A 23,506-nucleotide genomic window follows, 5' to 3' on the forward strand; every position below is an offset into this window, starting at 1 on the left:
AAAGCAATAATTCTTATTAGTTATTTAATTGAGTAACTTGTTGGTTTTATTCTGTGCTGTCTTTTTCTAAAGGTGAGGTAATTTATGTTAGCTGTGCAAACAAAAGTGCAGATTGGTAATATGAAGATTTAACTAGTATGCAAAGAAGAAAAAAGAGTAGAAAACCATATAAATCCCATTTATCTCATTTAATTCTCATGAAAAGTAGGCTCCATGGATCCTCGTTTTGTGTGTATGTGATAAATCAAGCAGAACAGTCAATGTCATTAATACACATTTTATTGTATACATTTCCTTTTTAAATATTTGTATTTTAAAACTTTTAAAAATAAATGTTCAGTATGATTTTTTGTGATCTTTAAACTTGTCAGTTGCTAATGGGTTTCAGTAATTTCAAAATTACAAGAGGTCTTAGAGTACATGTTATCTAAATATATTCTTGGACTTACACAGATTTAATAATTAACCGAGATCACATAACTGGTTAATGATAGGGTTACCATCATTTTGGAGATTGTAGATTTCCATTATGGATTTTCAGAGGTTTAGTCTAAGAATTCCTACTACATGTTACTTCTAAATCTTTTTTTAAAGATGTAGTAGGGGCCGGGCGCGGTGGCTCACGCCTGTAATCCTAGCACTCTGGGAGGCCGAGGCGGGCGGATTGTTTGAGCTCAGGGGTTCGAAACCAGCCTGAGCAAGAGCGAGACCCCGTCTCTACTAAAAATAGAAAGAAATTAATCAGACAACAAAAAATATATAGAAAAAATTAGCCAGGCATGGTGGCGCATGCCTGTAGTCCCAGCTACTCGGGAGGCTGAGGCAGGAGGATCGCTTGAGCCCAGGAGTTTGAGGTTGCTGTGAGCTAGGCTAACGCTACGGCACTCACTCTAGCCTGGGCAACAGAGTGAGACTTTGTCTCAAAAAAAAAAAAAAAAAAGATGCAGTAGGGAAGGGGCAGGAAGAAACATAACTTATGTTTCCTTTGTGGAAACTCGCTTTAAAATTGAACGTCATTCTTTTTTTGCTTTATTCTTTTAAATTTGCTTTTTTTTTTTTCACATCGGCATAGGACTATCCTATTTTTCTCTCTTCCTTTCTTCCTTATTCCCAGTATTTTCTTTTCTACTTCTTTCTATTTCATCTTAAGATCTGAGAAGTTGTCTGTTTTCTAATAGGAGTATCTGACAAATATCTCTGTCTCTCTTTCTTGTGATGTAATTACCACACACACCCCATCCATTGCTCTGTGGGTTGGCAGTAGATTCCTGATTATGAGAGATTGACTTGGAAACAGTACTGTGGGTATAATATGAATAGTACTCCCACACCCTGGGTGGGGACTGTGAATAGCATTTTGCTTTCAACAGTTCAAACTCCTCTGTGTCCTGCACAATACTGGAAAGGAAAGTATAAAGAACAGATAAAACTAATTTCTATAAAAGTGGCTGTGGTTAAATGTTATTTATTTAGTGAGCTGTTAGTCAGTCTACTTCACATCAAAATTAAATATTGTTTCCTTCTTTCTAGTGCTGTAATCTCTAGTCCTAGCCTAGTTTTACCATCCTATGACTCCCCTGTGAATACAGCTTAAATTCTGTGTCGTGCAACTAGAATATGTAAACACTTGAGTGTGTGAGCCATTCTTATTATTGAGGCAACTTAATGTTTCATTTGAGAAGACTGAATTTCAAAGTTCACATTTTTATAGTTACATTTAAGAAAAGCAAGGGGATGAATTCATAAATGTTATGGTTCATATGTGATACTTTTAATGTCTTACATTTCATAAAGAGAGATACATTTTTTCAAAACTTACCTTTCTTTTTTAAAATCCCAAACTGGTAGAGATGAACTATTTCAACTTTTATTTCTTCACCGTATTTCCCTTTGAGTAGCCAAAAAAAAATATATATATATATATAATTGGATTATTAGATTACTTCATGAGCTAAAATAAATAATTTTAATATTCAGTTTTTATTTATATTAGTTACACACAAATATTTGCAAAAGTAAATATGAATAAGCAGGGATTTTATGCGATATTGGTCAAATATCACATGCATTTCAGGTAGTAATGACTTATTCTACTGAAATGCAAATATATTGCTATCCCTGAGGAACACACTATTATAGATGGAAGCAACATCTTAGGAAGAATTAAGTGTCTACTGTGTTTCCAGGGCTGAATTTTAAAGAGATTTATAATGTAGACCAACGTTGTCCAATAGAACTTCTTCAATGGAGGAAATACTCTATATCTTCACAGTACAACTTAGTAATTACTACTAGCCACATGTGACTATTGAGCATTTGCAATGTCGGCAGTGCAGCTGAAGAGCTGAATATTTTTTATTTAAATTTATATACTTCAATGATTCACTAGGAGGACTGAGGAAAAAAAAGTAAATTTACATAACCACATGTGGCTAGTGGCCACCATATTGGACAGGGCAGCTTTAGACCATTCTTATATAAAGTTAGTCCAGTGTAAAATACCAATGCTCAAATGAAGTAAGACTGGTTGTAGAAGCATTTGAGAAGAAATTAGCAATAAATTATTCTTTAGGTTAAATAAAAATGTTATTTAAACAACTGAGAAGAGACATATATTCTCTTCTTTTGATTTATCCAAGTGGAAAAATGAAATTGCATTTTTAAACACTAAGGAAAGTTAAAGGTGAAACCAATATGAATTTTCTAGTGTCTGTATTAATGATAACATAATACTGACTTCAGAATCCACAGAAATAGTATGCTACTTTATCAGAAATTAAGGACCTAATTTAAATCTACCCATAGCGTGATTCAAAGAGACCCAGTTTGGCTTGATGTAGCCACTCTGAGAAGCGTGGATTGAAATTTCATGTCTTAAGAAAGATTGAAATGGATATCATTACAATTTTTAAGACTCAGCAATTTTAACCTTCAATATTTCTTCATTTTATCCCAGTCCCTTTGTCTTCCCATTTGTCTCACTGTCATGCACGTTCGAATACATTTCTTCTCTGCCATCAGCCATTTAATAATGTTCTGTCTCCTGAACAAGATAAAATTCTAGCTCCTTAGGTCATCATGCTTAAGGCTCTCCATGATTGTATCTCTCTAGTCTCATCTTTTGGCATATCCCGTTTCGCACCTTACTCCCACACCGTGTACACATTCTCGTCTTCTCTCTCCCCCTCCCCCTTTCCCCCTCCCCCTTTCCCCCTCCTCCTTTCCTTCTTCTCTCTCCTTCCCTTTCTCCCTCTCTGCCTCCCGCCCCCCCCCCGCATACGTATATATGGAGAGAAATAGAGAAGTACATTATGTATGCATATATGTGTGTGTATGCCTATCTATCTACCTACCTATATAAAGGCAATTTTATATTTCCATGCCTTTATTTATACAACAGTCTGCCTTAAAACTGTCAGAGCTTTCAGGCATTGCCTGCTTCAGAAATCTTTCTCTCCTTCACAGTTTAGGATAATAGCCTATGGCCTATGTTTTCCATTAAAATTATTTCTTTTTTTTTTTTCTTTCCATGTTCCCCCATTTACAATACAGACCAGGCACAGGGCCTGGGCTAGGGTGTATGTGGGATACCTTTACTCTGGCTCCTCTTTTTTTTTTTGAGACAGAGTCTCACTGTGTTGCCCAGGCTAGAGTGCCGTGGCGTCAGCCTAGCTCACAGCAACCTCAAACTCCTGGGCTCAAGTAATCCTTCTGCCTCAGCCTCCTGAGTAGCTGGGACTACAGGCATGCACCACCATGCCCGGCTAACATTTTCTATATATATTTTTAGTTGTCTAGCTAATTTCTTTCTATTTTTAGTAGAGACGGGGGTCTCACTCTTGCTCAGGCTGTTCTCGAACTCCTGACCTCGAGCTATCCTCCCGCCTCGGCCTCCTAGAGTGCTAGGATTACAGGTGTGAGCCACCAGGCCCGGCCTGCCTCCTCTTTCTATACAGTCAGTGTACGAACACAGCCTTTGGTAAGCACCAGGAGGCCTAAAATTATTTCTTTTAAGGAGCTTATTTTTCCTCCCACAGACTTGAAAAATTTGGTCTAATATAATTCATAGCTGTATCCTTAGCATCTACTACTAGACCTGACATGTAATAGATACTCAGTAAGTGTTTACTAATATAAACTGAATATCGCAATGTGGCTATTACATAATTTTAATATATTCTGTGATGCTGTTTCAGATATGGTTTACAATATTCCCTAACGAATTATACATATAGTGAGGAGAAATCACATCTCCTTCTTTTCTGTTTTGTTCAACTCTAAGAGCAAAATCACATACTTGTCAGTCATAACCCGATCAACCACTAGCAAATATAATCAATTTCCTATTGAACTCTGTACTCTTTGAGGGTTTTAGAAGGGACAGTGAAGTCATAACAACAGAGAATCCTAGAGGATTCTAGCAAAGTGGTAGACCCAAGTCATGGCCCAGATATGTGGCTTCCACATCACACGAGACTCCCAAAGAGGTAACTGGAAACTGTTAATTCTTTTTGCCATTTGTACTATGTCTATGGAGTTTATATCTATGGAGTGATTGACAGTTTACAGAGCATTTCTCCATATATCCTTACTTACACACATTCACACTTGCATGAGTTTTGTTTGCCTCAGTTAAAAATTTTATTCATCATGTCTAGCTCTCAAGAGATTTTAGAACATATTCTACTGATTGCAACATGGTATAATATGGAATGCAGTGGGTTCTGGTGAACACATGAAAGGTACAGTCTCCAATCTCCAGAAGTTAATTTTCTAAAAGGAAGCATAGAGAAGATCACTTGATATATGAGTACATAATGTTATTAGTTGTGTTTCTCTGCTTTCTTTGAAAATTGAAATATTTTGTTAGGGCTCATATCCTTTAAAATATAGAGTTTTAAAATGTTTTGTAGTTCTACACTACAAAAGCAGTCATTTTTGTTTAGTTCTCTTTGAAACTTGTATCTGTAATTAGAGTCATATATTTAAAGGTAAAGAAATGTCAAGCTAAAAGTGCTCATTTAATTCCCGCTGTTATAAATGGCTAAGTCTCTCTTTTTGCATATTACTAGTCTGGGCTTGAATATGTATCACTTGTAAATGGTGTTTTTAGATTACGGTTTATTCTGGCTTAGAGTCATTTTAATGTGAAAATTGCAGACTCTAGTGTTTCATCTGAAGTAGCTTATGTAAGCCCAGAAGATGATGCAAATCTTCATAATTGGAATCCAATCTCCTAAACATTTAAAGTATAGTATTCATGATCACGTGCCACAATTTTATAGATTAAAAATGCTAAGTGTAAGTGGTGGTAGAAACTGTGACTCTTAGTTGTCAAGAACTTATGACATAACACACTAGCCTATTGAAAACCTCTCTTTATTGTTGCTGTATATATAGAGTCAATATGATATTAGAGTCGGTGTGAATTTTGTTCAGAAGATAAGATTACAGTTAAAGGATAATAAAATAGTGGTGAGGTTTTTATATCTTGTGTGCTGACAAAAAATTGTATAGTCTTAATTATGGTAAAATAGTACTAGAAATTAAATGGTATCTTCTAATTTCAGAGTATATATGATTACAGAATCTGAATAACTAGACTTCTATCCAAATCTTAATTCTTTAAGCCATCCTTCTTTAATCCCTATTCTTTTCATTCTCTCATGACTATTCTACAAAATATTTTTGGAGAGAATATATTCATACATGTTTCATGTGTTTATATACATACATTCACATACACTCAATTTAGTACTTCTTTTTTGGTGACATGTATCCAGGATGATTTTACCCTCCCATTTACTCTTTTGTACTCATTTGTATTTCTAACTCTGTGATTCTTTCCTAAAACTTTATTTTTTGCATCTGAAAAATAAGTACTCATAGAAAATCAAAAAGAAGGAAATTGTGTAGTGAAATGAGGAGTAATCATGACTCTAAATGGACCCTAGTACACTGATTTGTACATTGTGGGCTTCATTTAGATATTTACTGGCTGAGAAACGAAATTTGCAGACGAACAAATTAGATATTGAGACTAATTTTCTTCCACAAAAGGCAACTACATTCAGTTCTGCAGTTACAATGGTGAAAGCTTAAAATTTTACTATTGCAGTTATAAGATTGCAATGAAAGTAGCTATATGTGCATTTTATAAAATATGTATTTGGATATCTTTTAATGGGTCCATTGTACATGATTCAAGAATTTTGGCATTCAGAAAACTTTGTGATATTCTGTAAATGTGTAGGAGCATCTTTTTGTTTTTGAAAAAACATAACCTGATACTTTCTAGTTAAAAATACCAGTCAGATTTTGTTGATACTGAAAAATGGGTACATAAAGATTTATTATATCCATTGTTTTTGTGTCTGTTTGGAAATTTTCATAATAAACAATTTTTTTAAAAATTACCCTGTAAATACCACATTCCTGGGATCTAGACCAAATCTAAAGTGCTAAGATTATACATTCAAAAATAGAAAACATATTTGAGCTATCTGAATCCTCCAAAAAGAAAAGTAGTTAAAAATGTTAGGACACCTCGTTGAAAATTAGGTATTACCCCTCTTCTGCAGACTAGAAGAGAGGAAGAAAGCCAATTCTATCTGGTTGGTGCCTACAGGATACCTTTATGTAGATCATCTCAGAAAGCTAAGAAATGTTCCTGTTCAGATGACCTGTAAACATAGAAAATATGCCTCTCGGCTGCATGCAGCGTGGCTTACACCTGTAATCCTAGCACTCTGGGAGGCCAAGGCTTGAGGTCAGGAGTTTGAGACCAGCCCGAGCAAGAGCGAGACTCCATCTCTACCAAAAATAGAAAAAGTTAGCTGGGTATGGTGGTGTGTACCTGTAGTCCCAGCTACTTGGCGGCTGAGGCAGGAGGATTGAGCCCAAGAGTTTAACGTTATGTTGAGCTATGACACCACAGCACTCTAGCCAGGGCGATACAGTAAGACTCTGTCTCAAAAAGAAAAAAAAGAAAAAATATACCTCTCCATATATACCAATGCAATATGCTCTTGGTAAAGGGTATATACAATTTTATAATAATTCCTGAAAATGTTAAATTTATTATTTAATTCATAAACAGAAAGGTCATGCTTATAAGGGCTAACCTTTTAGAGCATAACTGAGTATTAAATATTCCCTGGGAATTTTAATCTGGTTATATCTGTCATACCATTACACGAAAGGAACATGGCTAGCAACATTTTCAGAGATACACTCCAGAACACAAGAAGCTTCCAAAAATGATTCCTACTGCTTCAATTAATGTAGATACCCTCACCCCTACCCCAGTCTTAGAAGAAGAAAAAAATCTTCCTACCACTAATAGGCAAAAGCAAGTTATCCAGTTCATGTTCGTAGTATCAGAGTTCTATCACTATAAAGCAGTAAAGCATCATAAGGTAATACCCACCTTACCTCCAAGTGTGGTACTGAGAACAACATTTACAGGTCAATGGTTCACCAAGAGAAGCTGATTTAGTGTTATATTTTCAAGGGGTTGGTCAAAATTGTATTTATTTGTCTTACAGAAGGAACCCAGAGATTGAGAAAAGTTTACTGGTGGTGTCAGAGGAAACTGAAGAAAGAGAAAACAAAATATAAGTTAGTAAGGGAGAGGAAATATGGACACATGAAACAATATAAGAACAATTAAAAGTACCACCAAAGAAGGAAATTTAGATTAAAATTTATCTATGATCTTAAAGCCACTTTGCAGAAATAGTTGTGAAACAGTAAATTCATTTATTGCTTAATATGGGGTATAAAATGGTTATTGCAAGGTATAACATCCAAGTGACTGAAAGTTCTCTACTCAGTTCACTGAATAGGCATATTGTGACTTCCTACTTTTCCTGGTAAGTTATCGAAACCATATTACTCCTTTACATTTGGGTCCTCTCCTTGGCCTTGTTGGTTTTCCTGTACTGTATGCTGCAATTTCGGGTGTGTAATTTGGTTCGGTTTCCCTAGACAAGTCCCTCAACAATTTAACTTGGGGTTTCTATGACAATGAAACAAAAGTACTTTGGGGCTCCTTGAAAATAGCACTTCTTCCTAAGTAACTATTTAACTTGTTTATAATATACTATGTTTGTTAAATTTAAAGTAGTATTAGATAAAACTATTGTTTTCCATCTTTTATAATCCTTTGAAATCAGAGGATTTTTAAAAAATTAATTATTTATTTATGAGACTTCCTTGTAGTAGAATGCAATCACTTAGAAAAAAAGTACTGGTAAATACCTCGATTTTCAATTCTAAAACTCCATTAATTATATTATCACCTGATATTCATGTTCACTGTAAACAAAGATGGACAAAGTCGCGTCTACTATGTTATACCTAGCTCTGCAGGTAAATATTATCCTAGGAACAATGCACTACTTCCTGTCCATCAGTCTATGGCTAGTCATCTATCCTTCTACTCCTCTCATCTATTTAAAGCTTTGTCTCAACATGACTCTTGTCCTTTCTCTAGTCATGACATCTCAATTCTTCCAGCCCATCGTCCTCATTCTGGTTTCACAAACCTTATTCCTTTGATGCCATTGAACTATTTAATTCATTCATTTCTTTCTTTTTCTTTTAAGAATCTCTGTTTTTTTATTTCAAGGAATCTCTTTTAAACACCTTCTAGCACAAGCAGTAATTCATTGTGTGAAGTCCTTGTCCTTTGTGTTGCAGACTACTGAAAAAGAATTCTCACCAACCTAGATTCTCCGCCGCCATACGTCCTGTATCACTCCTCAGTTTTAGGTATTTCCCACAGTCTACCTTCTCCAGTGCCAAGAAAAAGTCACGAAACAATTCTAATCAGTTCCACTAAAATTCGTGCATTCTAGCCTACCCTTAAACCTTGTGGCTACATGAAAGCTTTCATGTGGTTTCTGCTGACCCTTGTCAACATTCTTCACAGCAGAATTTCTCCACTCTTCTCAAGCTTCCAGCCAAACCGGCTCCTAGGAAGTGATTCACTTTTTATTGCAGGCAATTTTCTAACATGTGTATCTTGGGCTTCCCTCTGTATTTTCACCTTTTCCTGTGTCCATAATTTATTTCTCTTAAGAAGGATTTTTCCTCCTTGTCAAACTAACCATCCCATGTGTGTTCTTTTTTCCATCTCCTGTTTCCTGCAACACATTTTTTAATCAGGTTTTTCAGCTACCATTTGCAACTTCAGTCTCCCTGACTCCACAGGCCTATTATTCATTGCCTGAAATTGGGCACAAACATTCCACTGTGCCAAAAAGAAATCTTAAAATCTTTTTCCTTTCCCAAATCCTCAGAGTTCTTGAGAGAATAGTGTATACTCATTTACTCAACTTCTTACCATCTAGTCCTTCTTTAACCCTCTTTGATTTGGCCTCTGATCTGTTTGTACAATGAAAATAGTTACCTTGAAAGTCACCAGTGATCTTTATGTAACACTTGTTCATTTTTTTATTCAGAAAATATTTACTTTGTGCTTGCTATGCACCAGATATTTGGTAGATACTAGAGGTACTTCTAAGAAAGATAAAATCTTTTTTGTCAGAGAACTTATCATTTAGGTAGGGGGCACAAACAAGTACAGAGAGAACTACAAGCTAGTGGAAGAGTTGCAATTAGTTAAGCATAAGGTAACATGAAAGTAAGAGAGCAATGTCTGACTCAGCCTTTAGGTGGTCTGAAAAACTTTTAGGTAGAAGGTGAGGCTTCTCTTAAAGGAAAAAAAAAATACTCAGGTAAAGAAGAAAGAGAACAGCATTTCTAGCAGAGAAATTACCTTTCAGCAAGGAATCTCAAAATTAATATGCTTTTGATTATCTGCAAATTTAGAAAGGTGAGTGCAGAATTTTGGGGGGAGTGGAGGATAATAAAGCTTTTAGCTGAATTGAGTTTTCAAATTTATATTTAAATTTTTGTGTATAGATAAATTTTGGGGGGTGGGGAGAGAGAGATCTATACTTTTTTACCCGATTCTCACAAATGAATCTGATTTCAAAACATGCAGAGCCACTGTTATGAATGTACTTGGGGACTAGGTTACGAAAGGCTTTGTATGCCAACCTAAGGAGTTTTAAATTGTATTTTGAAGATACTAGTTTAAAGGAATTAAAGAAATACAATGGCATACTCAGATTTTCATTTCTGGGAAGTTTAGCTCTCTGTAATGTGAATTATCATATGAGAGGAGCAAGACTGCAGAAAGGAGATTTAGGAGACCTGCAGTAGTCCAGGCAGAAGAGGACTCGTGCTCAATGATAGGGACAGTGGCTGAAGAAGAGGGAGTCGGTCATAAGTGGGAGCTAAATAATGTGTACACATGGACATGGAGTGTGGAATAATACACATTGGTGATGAGGGATGAGAAATTACTTAAAGGGTACAGTGTATATTATTTGGGTGATGGTTACTCTAAAAGCCCAGACTTCACCACTATGTAATATATCCATGTAACAAAACTGCATTTGTACCCCTTAAATTTATACCAAATAAATAAATAAATAAAATAAGTTTATGGGAAAATAAAAGAAATATTTAGAAGGTAGGATTTAAATTTGTACAGGGCACGCTGTACACAACCTATGCAGAACCCTACCTCCAATGCTTGTCACCTCATTCTGGTGGAACTAAACAGCTGTCTCAAATTAAATATTTGTGTACTTGTCTTATCTTCTACGTTTCAAATTCTTTGGAGTTGTGTCTTTGGGTTTTCTATCACTTATAGCACCTAACAGAATTACACATAGTAAGCATTCCAAAACTGCTCATTAATGGTGATGCTTATATATAGCACGTACTCTGTTCCTGTGTTCTGAGAGCTTTGCATGTATTCATTCATTTAATTCTTAAGTGATAGTGCTGAGATTCAAACCCAGGTTGTCTGGGTCCAGAGTCCATGCTGTTAACCAGTATACCAAACTCAAAATTGGGACCACATTTCTTTAATACAGTCCAGCAATTGGTAAATTTAAAGCAATGTATAAAATGTTCTAATACCACAAGATTAAATGTAATACATTATTTGATGTGTGTGGAACAGCTAATGAGTTTGCTTTCTAATGTTTTTGTTTTAATTCTTTAGAACCAATTCGAAGATACAAGACTTACCACAGTGACATCTTTAGTACCTCCAGTGAAAGTCCATCTATTATTTCCTCTGAATCAGATTTCAGACAAGGTGAGATAGATCTGAAACAAGCAAAATGTTGTTTTTAAGAAACCACAATTATCATTCTTCTTTCAGTAGTGTTAAATTATAAGTTGTCAAGAAGAATAATCCATATAAAATTTTATATTGTAAAAAGATGCCATTTACTCATAAACAGCAGTTTCCTCAAACAACAGTGTAGTCATTTTCATAGTGGAGGTAATAATCCATTGTCTTTAAAAATAACATGACTTATGCAAAAGAGTTTAATAAAATAATGTCATTAATTTGGTTCTATGAATATGATTTGTACAAATATATGTCTGCTAAATGCTTGAGTTTTAAATAAGAATTCTTTCATATTTTTATGACCTGCATCATTATTTCTTTTTTGATTCATAATTAGTTAGAAGAAGCGAAGCCTCAAGGAGGTTTGAATCCAGCAGTGGTCTCCCAGGGGTAGATGAAACCCCAAGTCAAGGCCAGTCACAGAGACCAAGGTATGCATATGAAAAAATAGTAATAATGTATTTCCAGTGACAGGTGTTGGGGATTTTCTTTTATTAGAGTCAAGTAGTTTTTTCCTTCTCCTCTTTTTCATTCCTTTTATTTTTTTCATTTTCCTTTTCTCTTCCTTTCTCTTAGCTCCCTTTCTCTTTAAGTTCTCAGAAATTCATCTAATTACATGACAGACAAGGTACTGGAATCTTTTAAAATCAGAATTGGCTCTGGTTATTTATAGTTTGTGCCTGATTTTTAAAATTGTCAATATGAATATAAAATAACAGGAAGGTGAAAGGTGGCATTAAAAATCTGTGAGAAGATAGTAAACTTTGATTTCTAAGAGACTAATACCTCTTTTGAAAGGTTGGAAGAGGCTCAACCAGCAGGCTTTCAGTGAGTATTTATTTGTTGAATGAATAATAAGTAGCTTACTACTAAGTAACTATTATGTAAAAAGTTAATTATTTACCATTACTATATCTTTTCTGGTTTAAAAGCGGTTATCTGGTATTTTTTAAAAGCCAAATTTAAGCTGTTTAGAGTTCATTTTCATTCCGAAATACTTAGCGAATTTCTTATAAGGTGTTACTGTCATTCTTGTGCTAGAGTGAAGGTGGTAGTACTGTAGCTGTGTGTTGATTTACTTTGTTTAAACTGAAAGGTGTCCAGTCGGTAGTGATATGTGTCCTTGTCACGTGTGCACAGGTCTCTTCCACGATCAAAAGATGTTGTTAATGCTAAACATTAATTTCAAATTTGTATGTGATATGAGAGGACTAGAAGTTGCTTCAAATTTACTCCCAAAGTGTGGGAATCCTTTTAAATTCTATATTTCAGTTGATTTAATTCCAGTGCCACCAAATACAAAAGAATCTTTTGGAAATTAACAAAAATTTGCTCCTTAGCTAATTAATTCTGCCTGATACCATTTCACACCTGTAAACTATCAATAGATAGTACCCATAACTGGGCACAGTGGCTCACACCTGTAATCCTAGCATTCTGGAAAGCCAAGGCAGGAGGATCTCTCAAGGTCAGGAGTTCAAGACCAGCCTGAGCAAGAGTGAGACCCCCATCTCTACTAAAAATAGAAAAAGTTAGCTAGGCATGGTGGCGCACGCCTGTAGTCCCAGCTAATCGGGAGGCTGAGGCAGGAGGATGGCTTGAGCCCAGGAGTTTGAGGTTGCTGTGAGGTAGGCTGATGCCATGGCACTCTAGCCCGGGCACCAGAGCAACTGTCTTAAGAAAAAAAAAGACATATTTTTCAAACAAAGTTAAATCATTTTGTGAGCCTTATTTTGATTTTCATGATGAGGAACCTCAAAAGTGTCAAGATTATAAGAGAATCTTAATTTTCACTGTTTCTAGATTTTATTTACAGAAATACTAACATTAAGGCCACCTTAGTTTGTCAAATCTGTGTTTATACTTTGTGGGGTAAGAAAAACCTGTGCGGTGTTCATAGCATCTGAGTTAGATATAGCTATAGGTAAAAGAAAAATATTTCAGGAAGTGGATTTTTAGGTGTATGTATGTATTGTCTTAACGTAAGTTGTTAAACTCTACTTCTTTTAACTATTTCCATCTTTTTTCTGCCCACAGAAGTACACATTAGCTAAAATATTGGCTACATTCCTTATTCAAGTGCAGAATTTTCTGAATGTGTACAAAGGTTCCTGATAATATTCTTAACATGCTGGTACATAATGAGGAGGTCCTGTTTTGTTCTGTAGGTCACATATTTGTAAGATCTATAAATACTGCGGTATTTATACATGTTGCATGCTTCTTTATAAAAATTTCCATTCCCTTTAGCTAGAATGAAATGGCAACACAGATCTAGAGAGTGCTATTAATTTGTATCCTGGGGGGGGTGGAGGGAGATTAACAGGAAATTGAGTCAGATGCAGCAGAATGAGTAATTTTTGTATTCTGAGCTATCAAAAGTGTCTTTCAGTGACCAAAAAGGATATTCAAAGCCTTTTCCAAAGAGAATCTCTAAGCCTTTTTATGTGTTAGCTTTTGAAGTACAATTTATACATAGTACATTCCCACTGCTTCTGTGCCTCTCTGCTTGTTGAGGTAAGCTTTTTTTTTTCTGACTCCAAACAGAGTCAAAGTTGTTTTTGTTTCTCAAACTTTTCAGTACTTTCAGAAACTTCTACCAGATATTGTGTTGGGAGAAATAAAATAATAATCATTTTTGCTACCTGTTAGTAGCTCTGGTGTAAAATAATTTAAGCAAGAAGACTAATACACTTGGTAAAAATAACAGATTTGAGTTTAAACGTATGTATTCAAGTTCTTATTGTCCATGAATCCTTCCCCCTTACGTGAGAGTGAGCCATAAAATTATGTGCAGTTATTCATTCCACAAGTAATTATTGAGCACCTACCATGTATTAGGTACTTTTAGGTACTGGAGATAGAGTTATGAACAACACAGCCCCCGGGTGACTTTCTAGAGATGAGAGACAGCCAATAAACCATAAAAAAAAGTAAGTAGTGCATATAGTGATGGTGCTTTGAAGAAAAATAAAGCTGCCTAAGGGGATAGGAAGTATAGGGATGTGATGTCCAGATTCTATTTTATATAGGTAATATGATCAGAGACTGTCTCTCTTAAGGGATGACTTTGAACAGAAAGCTGATTGGAATAAGGAAGTAATCTATGCAGATATCAGCAGGAAGAGTATTCAGACAAAAAGAACGGCAAGTAGAAAGGCCCTAAGGTATAGGAGATGTGTTGAATGTTAGAGGAATAGCAAGAAAGGCAGTGTGGCTACAACAGAATGAGTTGAAAGGCAGAGTGGATGGCAACCAAGTAGCCAGGACCCAAATCACGTCAGGCCACAGAAACTAAGGTGAGCACTTTAATAAAAGGCGAAAGATCTATTCGTTTTGAAGAGAAACCAGAGTATAGGTGAGCACTTTCGATGTTATTCTAAGTGTAATGGGAAGCCAGTGGATGATTGTAAGTATGGAAAGCCATGATCTAATTTACATTGTGATGGGATTACTCTCGTCTGTTCTTTGAAGAACAGTTTACAGAAGTAAAAGACCAGTTAGGAGACAGTTACAGTAATCCATTTGAGATGGGTACAGCATAGACTGTATAATGCAAAGATTCTTCTCAAATGAAAAGGTAAAATTTGTTTAAATTCTTGCTACCTTACTTAACATGTAGTTTTCCTAATTAGCCTTAAAACAATTGTTTTCTTCCCAACCCTTACTTTTCTCCTCTTTTCTATATAGCAGACAATATGAAACACCCCTTGAAGGCAACTTAATTAATCAAGAGATCATGCTAAAACGGCAAGAAGAAGAAATGATGCAGCTGCAAGCCAGAATGGCCCTTAGACAGTCTCGGTTGAGCCTGTATCCAGGAGACACGATCAAAGCTTCCATGCTTGACATCACCAGGGATCCCTTAAGAGAAATTGCCCTAGAAACAGCCATGACCCAAAGAAAACTGAGAGTAAGTTGATTCTCAGGTTACTACATTTAAACTTGCTCTCACAGGGAACTGTTTGGCAAAGTTCTTTGAAAAAATTGCTATAGAGATCCTAAAGTAGCCTGTAGATAAAATTGAAATCCCTTATTAGTTTCCATTGGGGTTAATTATCTTGTTGCTTGATATTAAAATAAATATTTAGCTGTTTTTAATAAATTTCTTAATATTAGAAAATAATCCCCCACACTACTGAATAGAGCCAGTTGATTTTAACGATCATGAATATATTTTTAAAGTATACAGTTAAGATACTCTAAATCCATATTTCTTTTCTCATGTAAAATATCTTGCGCATTTTTAACTTCTGTAATATTATTAGCACTATAAAGTACTTCATTCTGTGACTTTACCATGTACTATAATTTCTTTAATCAGCTTCCAATAATTGGACATTTAAAATGTTTCTAATTTGTTGTTAGTGCTGTTGAAAGCAATGCTCTGATGAGCGTACCTGTACCTAAATCTTTGCAGATAAATTCCTCCAAGTAAAATAGCCAAATCAAAGACATTTTTTTAAGACATTTAATACATATTGTCAAATCGCCCTTCCAAAAGTCTGTACCAATTTATGCTTCCTATAGTCATATCATGCCTGTTTTGCCATATCCATAACCTACTTTGGATATCATTGTTTTTTATCATCACCAATTTAATAGGTGAGGCAGCATCTCATTTGTAATGTTACTTTAAAAATAATTCTTCAAAAGCAAAATAAATATTAGTAAAAGAGATAAAATCTAGAATGAGGTTTTTTTCTTAGTTCTGCACTAAGAAAGTATATCACCTTATTCTGTTTCAATTTTTGTTGATTGCTTCAAAGAATTATCTTAGAAGCACATTGGTACGCCCTGAAATTGATAGAATTCAAATTTGCTTCATAGTATTCTAAGGAGAAAAAACCAGTATGGGTACTGAAAATCGCATTGAACTGCAAATTGGAAGACTTGTATTCTATTCTTTATGGTGTTGTTATATGGCTTAATGTAAAATTTTAAACCTCTTCGTGTCTCATTGTGTTAATGTTGTAAAAAATGTGGGATTGGGTTGTAATTTATAAGACACTATCCAATTTTAAAGTTACTAGATTCCAATAAAATATAACTGGATTTATTTTCAACTAAAAGGAAGAAATTCAATCAGGCTTCATCAATTTATTATTATAACCAATATCTATGTTAAAAGTAAACAATAGGTTAGATGTCATACAAAATAGTGTGGGCTTCCAATACAATAATTAAGTGAGCAGCATACGGGGCGCACAAACATGCACACCAAACCAGTTTCAGACAGCTAACCTAGAACTTTGGTTCATTTGTAATTTGTAAATTATAGCTTATACCTTTATAGTTTTTTTCCTGTTTTCCTTTTGGCATAGACACATTTTAACTTGTTCATACCCTGTTGCCCTAGTTGATCATTATTAGATTATGGTCTTCCCATAGCAGACCATTTCCATTTTTCCTACTCTGCTTCTATTCTTGTTTAAAATGTGCCCTATTGGTTCATTGAATATTAACAAACCCTTAATGTTAAACTTTTACTTAAATGGTATCTGTCACATGTTCCACCCTCAATTAATTGAATAGAATTCCCACACCAAGCAAGCAAATGAGCTGTACAGGCAAATGTGAAGAAGAAACCAATGAAAACAAAACTCCATTAATTCAAACATATGCACACATGCACCACCTGCCTTTGGCCTCAAGATTAGTCTTTGTTTCATTGTACCTTTTGCCCATTTGGACATAATCTTGTAGTCTTTTCTCAACCCTGCTCCCACTTGGAGTCTAACTTGTTTAAAGTTATCTCCTAAAGTAATTCCTTCCTCTGACCAAAACCCTTGAATATATAATACAAAAGGAAAGGGAAAAGGTAGATTGAGAAGCAATAAATGCAGAGCTTGGGCTCTACTTTCCCTGTCCCTTGAGTCCCTCCATTTCTTGAGATATTTTTCTTGCTGGTGGCATTGATGGGGGTCAGAGACTACATGTGATACATATACTATCCCTAGTTATCATTATTTGAAACAGAAAGTGCAGTGTCATAGGGTTCAAATGATTGCAGATGTATATATATTTTTATAGTCACAAAGTAGATGTCCTCTAACTATAACCTGTTTTAGATTGAATATCACTCTTTAAAACAATAAGATTCTGTTCAATCACTTCATACATTTGCAACATTAAACCAAATCCTCATATGAGCTTGATAACTCTATGTTACTTCAGTAAGTAAGACTACTATTTTTTTTTTTGAGAGTCTGAGTCTATCTGGAGGCCAAATAATGAAAATCCTGTGAAACAGCATAAAGTTAGGCATTATATTTGACATCACTGGTTAGAAAACATAAATGAGGAAAAACTTCTGTTAAAAGTTAGCATAAGGTACATTCCATTCCTGTTCTCATTAAATTCCTGTGTGCTTTTTCATTGAAAGTTTCAGCATTTATTTTAGATCACCTAGTTCTAATGTGGTGGTTTTGTATGTAATTTATTATTATTGCATTGTTTTTCTTTCAAGGAAAGAGCTAGAATAAATATTAAAAACTATTGATTCTACTTATGTGATTTTCAGAATTTCTTCGGCCCTGAGTTTGTGAAAATGACGATTGAACCATTTATATCTTTAGATTTGCCGCGGTCTATCCTTGTAAGTAATAAAACCAATTTGTGTCACTCTTAGGAAGTAATTTCAGTAATTCTGTTTTTAAAAAACCAATTAAAATTCTTATAATGCTTATTTGAATAAATGCCATTTATTTTTTTCAATTGCAGACCAAGAAAGGGAAGAATGAGGATAACCGAAGGAAAGTAAACATAATGCTTCTGAGTGGGCAGAGACTGGAACTGACCTGTGATACCAAAACTATATGTAAAGATGTGTTCGATATGGTCGTGGCCCATATCGGCTTAGTGGAGCATCATTTGTTTGCTTTAGCTACCCTCAAAGGTACCAAGAAATTTTAAATTCAGAGTATAATATGGAAACTTGGCAATAAGCAGACTCCCTATACCTGTTATTATGCCCAACCTCATTTTGGGAAATATTAACTAAATAAACAAGTCAGCATTGAGAAGCAGAAGTGAGTTAGGAACTCCCTTCCTTCTCCTAACTATGTTCATTATTTTAATAGCTATGTTTGTTAGGCACCTTCTGTATCTGACTATGAAGTGGTTTTTTTTGTTTGTTTTTTGGCTATGGTTATATAAAAATAGATTTTAAGCATTATATTTTAGGAACCATTTTATGTTAATTGCCTATATATATATACTCTAGAAATTAGTATCCTAATATGAGTCTTAATATATAGCAGGACCCTATTTCTGAATTTCCACATCAACTTCTTTAGCCCACTATCCTATAACCATAGTGTCTTTTTAAAATGATAGTTGATAACTGAAAATTAGTCATTTCATATATCTTTTAAACATTTTTAAGCATCCACTTAACTTCATGACATTCACAACTACAGTAGTTTCAGAGCACAACTTCAGTAGAAACCTCTCCTATTTACCAATTATAGTTGCCATAGCAATAAGAAACTCTTTGGAATCTTCTTTCTTTTATAAATCATTATATTTATAAATTACTCTTCAATATTTCAGATTCCTGTTTACCTCAAAATTTAACTTGGAAAGCTTAGACAACAAAGTACAAAGTACAAATGAGAATTGAAGGGTCAAATCATTCTGAAACTCTATAAGATCATGATAATGTTTTCTTTATCATAAAAGAAATATTTTGTTCAACATAGCTTAGTGAATTCATGTGCCTTAAAAAATGAATAATTCATTTTTTAAAGTCATCTAATGAATATTCAGGTAGTACCTACTGATGTTCTATCACTTTGTTAATTTCACTTTCGACTAATCAGGTAATACTATCTACATAAAGATAATCCATTAATCAGAATTTGTATTTATAATACACCTAATTTCTTAAACATGCTGGACAAAGCAGATTTTATTGAATAATCTTTTTATTTGGTGAGGCAATAATAGTTAAAAGATGACATTGAAAAATAAAAATAAAATGATGACTGTCATTCCTCCTAGGTTTCAGCTGATAGATCAATAATAAATATAAGTTAATATTTATTGAATACTTACCATGTACTATGTGCTTTACCAAGTGTTTTATATCCATTGTCATTTGATCCTTATAATAACCCTATAAAACAGGAATTATCACTATCCTTATCTTATTGACAAGAAAATTGATGTCTAGAGAAGCAAAATAATATATTCAGTGTCATACAGATAGTAAATGATGTGGCCAGGAGTTGAATCCTGGCCAGTTGAATCTATCTGGCCCATTCTTAAAAGATGGAGCCATGTTGCCTCCCATCTATATGCAGTGCCTCGGAGCTCTCTGCCATACTTCTCAACAGTCTTGTTTTATTCTTGTATGATACTAGTTTGTGCAAGTCTGGCCAAAAATCAAGAAATCAGAAAAAAAAAACATTAAAGTATTTTTTACTTTATCCGAATGTTTTTCTGATTCTGTTTTAGATAATGAATATTTCTTTGTTGATCCTGATTTAAAATTAACCAAAGTGGCCCCAGAGGGATGGAAAGAAGAACCAAAGAAAAAGAGCAAAGCCACTATTAATTTTACTTTGTTTTTCCGAATTAAATTTTTCATGGATGATGTTAGTCTAATACAGTGAGTACACAAGAGTTTCTCTTTTGCTCTTTTTGACCACTGGTCTTTTGATCCTTTAGCATATTGATAACTGAATTATTTGATTCTGATCAATGATAATGTCTTCTTTATCATAAAAGAAATATTTCTTTCAAAATAGTTTATTTAATCCTATGCCTTAATAATAAACCATCTTGAAAACTAACCATATATGTCTATAACAAAAGTCACTTTAATATTCAAGATCAAAAGCCTAGATGCTTGTGTGTATATTTATTTTTTCCAGACATACTCTGACCTGTCATCAGTATTACCTTCAGCTGCGAAAAGATATCTTGGAGGAGAGGATGCACTGCGATGATGAGACTTCCTTGTTGCTGGCATCCTTGGCTCTCCAGGCTGAGTATGGAGATTATCAGCCAGAGGTAGGATTTATGTTTTTCTCCAGGGCCACTTTTGTATTGGTGCTCTCACATTTGGTGTAGTTAAGGACTAAACCTGGTTAAGGTGTTTGACATTTAGATGTGGAGATTCTCGAGTCTAGTTTGGTACCTCAGAATGACCAAGCATCCCGTGTATATTGGTTATATAAAATCATGCAGTATGGATTTTTTTTTTCTATTTAAAGTTACCCAGTTTTGGAGTTTAGGAATATGTAACACTTAGCCCTCCTTCTCCCAAGTTCTAACTAATAGAGACTAGACACAAGAGTTATTAGCCAAGTATGAATTAAAGGGATCTTCTACCATCCACATGGATCCACATTGTTATGGGCTGGGAACCTAGCAGAGCTCACTACGTGGAGAACTTGCTGTATGTTTACAGCCTAATGCTCCTAAATACAAGTGATCTAAGAGAAAGCAAGGGGCGAGAGACTGTGCCCCTGGAGCGGCATCCTTCGCAACATTCATCCTAAACTATAGTGATATGAGACTCTTGAATGTCACTCTCCACAAGCTTGCTAATCAGTTCAGTCATCAACCTCACTAAAAGACTGATACATGTTCTCTAAAACTCATTCCTCAGAGAGAGAAGTAGAAATACGTAGAAGTATTTTATCTCTTGGCTGAAGCACAAACTATAAGATAGGAGGAAGAGAGTTTATTCCAATAAAAGGCAAACAGAATTGCTTACAGAAATATTCTCCTTTTTAGGTTCATGGTGTATCTTATTTTAGACTGGAACATTATTTGCCTGCCAGAGTAATGGAGAAACTTGATTTATCCTATATTAAAGAAGAGTTACCCAAATTGCACAATACCTATGTGGGAGCTTCTGAAAAAGAGACAGAGTTAGAATTTTTAAAGGTAAGTGTGCAAGATTACGAATGATAAGCTTTGTATCTTTTTCAAAATAAGCAAAAAGTGTTGGAGGACACATACAAAAGCCCAAGTGCCCATAACTGAAACTGCATTATCTCATGTCATTTATTGCTCACCGAAACTGTGGTATCTTATTTCTCACTTTATAAAAGAGGGGACTCAGTCTCAAAGAGGAAATGTAATGTTCCCAAACTCAGTGGCTAGTGTAGGGGGCAAAACTATGATTTGAACCCATATCTATCTGGCTATAAATTCTATGCTTTTCTCATGTTCCATACTCTCAAAATCAAGATATATTATAAAAAAGAAACAATTGAATTTGGCAAATGGCTGGATGTGAGAGACAAGTTCACACTGATTCTAAAATTGTTTTGTTTTGTATTTTCTCAAAGGGCTTAAAACTCATTTGCACCCTTTGAAAATGGTCTTTCCACTAACTGCCAACTAATTTACACAGGGGTAGGAACTCAGAAAAATTGATTTATGGTTACAGTTCTGCCACCAGCTTCCTATAAGACCTTAGATAAATAGTAGTATGTTTGTCATCAAGAAAAATAGCACTATGCAAACTTCCAATATGAATAACGAATATAATAACATAGTGTTCCATTGAAAAGAGAAACTTTTAGAACGTTCTCTTGTTTCAGCTCCCTAGGATATAAACAGTATGCCTTCCATTTGCTGCTCCATTTGCAAGGAGCCAGGTTTCCCAGCCCTATGAAAATCTACAAAAGGGTTTGATTCACATACTTATACCACCTTTAATCTAGGATTCGTGGTAAGAAAGCCAACGTGGTTTGTTTTGTTTGAGTCTAAATTTAAAGATATTAAATTATGAATTTATGTTTTCCTTAGTTACTACATTTTTATTTTTATAATAAATATCAAGTTATATTTTTATTAATAATGGTAGAGGGCAGATTGGTACAGTGAAAAGAATCTAGGATTTACAGGCAGACAGTCTTATATTTGAATTCTTCTTTCAACTGGCTGGGTGACCTTGGACAATGTATTGCTAGGACCTAAGGTATGTATATGTTTAACTCTGTAAGAAATTGCCAAAATGTTTTCCAAAGTGGTTCTACAATTTTACAGTCCTACCAACAGTGTATGAGAGTTCCAGTTGCTCCACATCCTCAACAACACTTGGTATTTTGAGTCTTTTTCACTTTAGCCCTTGAACTATGTGAGTAGTGGTATATTATTATGGTTTTAATTTGTATTTTCCTCATTACTGTTGAGCATCTCTTCGTGTGTTTGTTTGCCATTCATATATCTTCTTTGTTGACATAGCTAATAAAAAACCTTTTGCCCAGTTTTCTATGTGGTTATGTTTCCTTACTGTTGAAAAGTACATGTTCTTTTTATGTATTCTGGATACAAGTCTTTTATCAGATATATGTTGTACACTGATTTTTCTCTCAGTCTGTGGCTTCCCTTTATATTTTATTAACATTGACTCTTGATGAGCAAGTTTTTGATGTTAATGAAGTTTTCAATTTTTTCTTTTATGGTTCGTGCTTTTTATGTCCTATCTAAGAAATTTTTGCTCATTTAAATTACTGAAAGTGGCCGGACGCGGTGGCTCACGCCTGTAATCCTAGCTCTCTGGGAGGCCAAGGCGGGCGGATTGTTTGAGCTCAGGAGTTCGAAAACAGCCTGAGCAAGAGCAAGACCCCGTCTCTGCTAAAATTAGAAAGAAATTAATTGGACAGCTAAAAATATGTAGAAAAAATTAGCCAGGCATGGTGGCGCATGCCTGTAGTCCCAGCTACTCGGGAGGCTGAGGCAGGAGAATCACTTGAGCCCAGGAATTTGAGGTTTCTGTGAGCTAGGATGATGCCACAGCACTCTAGCCCGGGCAACACAGTGAGACTTTGTCTCAAAAAAAAAAAAAAAAAAAAAATTACTGAAAGTACTGATGGTTCCCAACTTAAAACAATTCCACTTACAATTCTCAACTTTACAATGGGGTTTTTGGGGTATTAAATGCATTTTTGAATTATGATATTTTTGACTTACAATGGGTTTATCAGGAGGTAACCCCATTAAAAGCAAAGAAGCATCTGTATGCAAATTTACTATGCATACTTTTGGGTCTCAGAAAAAATGCCCCAAAAAGCATGGCACTTTGGTGTGCTGAGCTCTGAACTAAAATAAAAAGGCCTTAGAAGCTGCCACAGAATCAAGGACATTCTGACTTCTCCTGTCCTTTCCCCCTCCCACTCCCAGCACAAGCTTAGATTTTACTTTAATATTCCCTTAGCTGCCTTAAAACCTGACCCACCCACAATTGCCTTCTGTCCCCTCCTGAAACTTTGTTATCTATTCTAGGAAAGGAGACTAAGGAATGTAACTGCATCTGGAGGG

General features: G+C 34.9%; 1 protein-coding gene across 4 annotated transcripts in view; it reads left to right on the forward strand.

Moving 5' to 3' along the window:
- Positions 1-23,506, forward strand: part of PTPN13 (protein tyrosine phosphatase, non-receptor type 13 (APO-1/CD95 (Fas)-associated phosphatase)) — a 162,103-nt gene that overhangs the window by 73,806 nt on the left and 64,791 nt on the right. For all 4 annotated transcript variants that reach the window (XM_012647232.1, XM_012647233.1, XM_012647234.1 and 1 more), the window contains exons 8-15: positions 11,087-11,182; positions 11,559-11,652; positions 14,912-15,134; positions 17,745-17,819; positions 17,945-18,119; positions 19,682-19,835; positions 20,101-20,239; positions 20,969-21,121. In XM_012647232.1, the coding sequence (XP_012502686.1) occupies positions 11,087-11,182; positions 11,559-11,652; positions 14,912-15,134; positions 17,745-17,819; positions 17,945-18,119; positions 19,682-19,835; positions 20,101-20,239; positions 20,969-21,121 (1,109 nt within the window). The remainder of the gene's footprint in view (positions 1-11,086; positions 11,183-11,558; positions 11,653-14,911; positions 15,135-17,744; positions 17,820-17,944; positions 18,120-19,681; positions 19,836-20,100; positions 20,240-20,968; positions 21,122-23,506) is intronic.

This window comes from Propithecus coquereli, unplaced genomic scaffold, assembly GCF_000956105.1.
Source record: "Propithecus coquereli isolate 6110/MARCELLA unplaced genomic scaffold, Pcoq_1.0 Scaffold26, whole genome shotgun sequence".
NCBI lineage: Eukaryota > Metazoa > Chordata > Mammalia > Primates > Indriidae > Propithecus > Propithecus coquereli.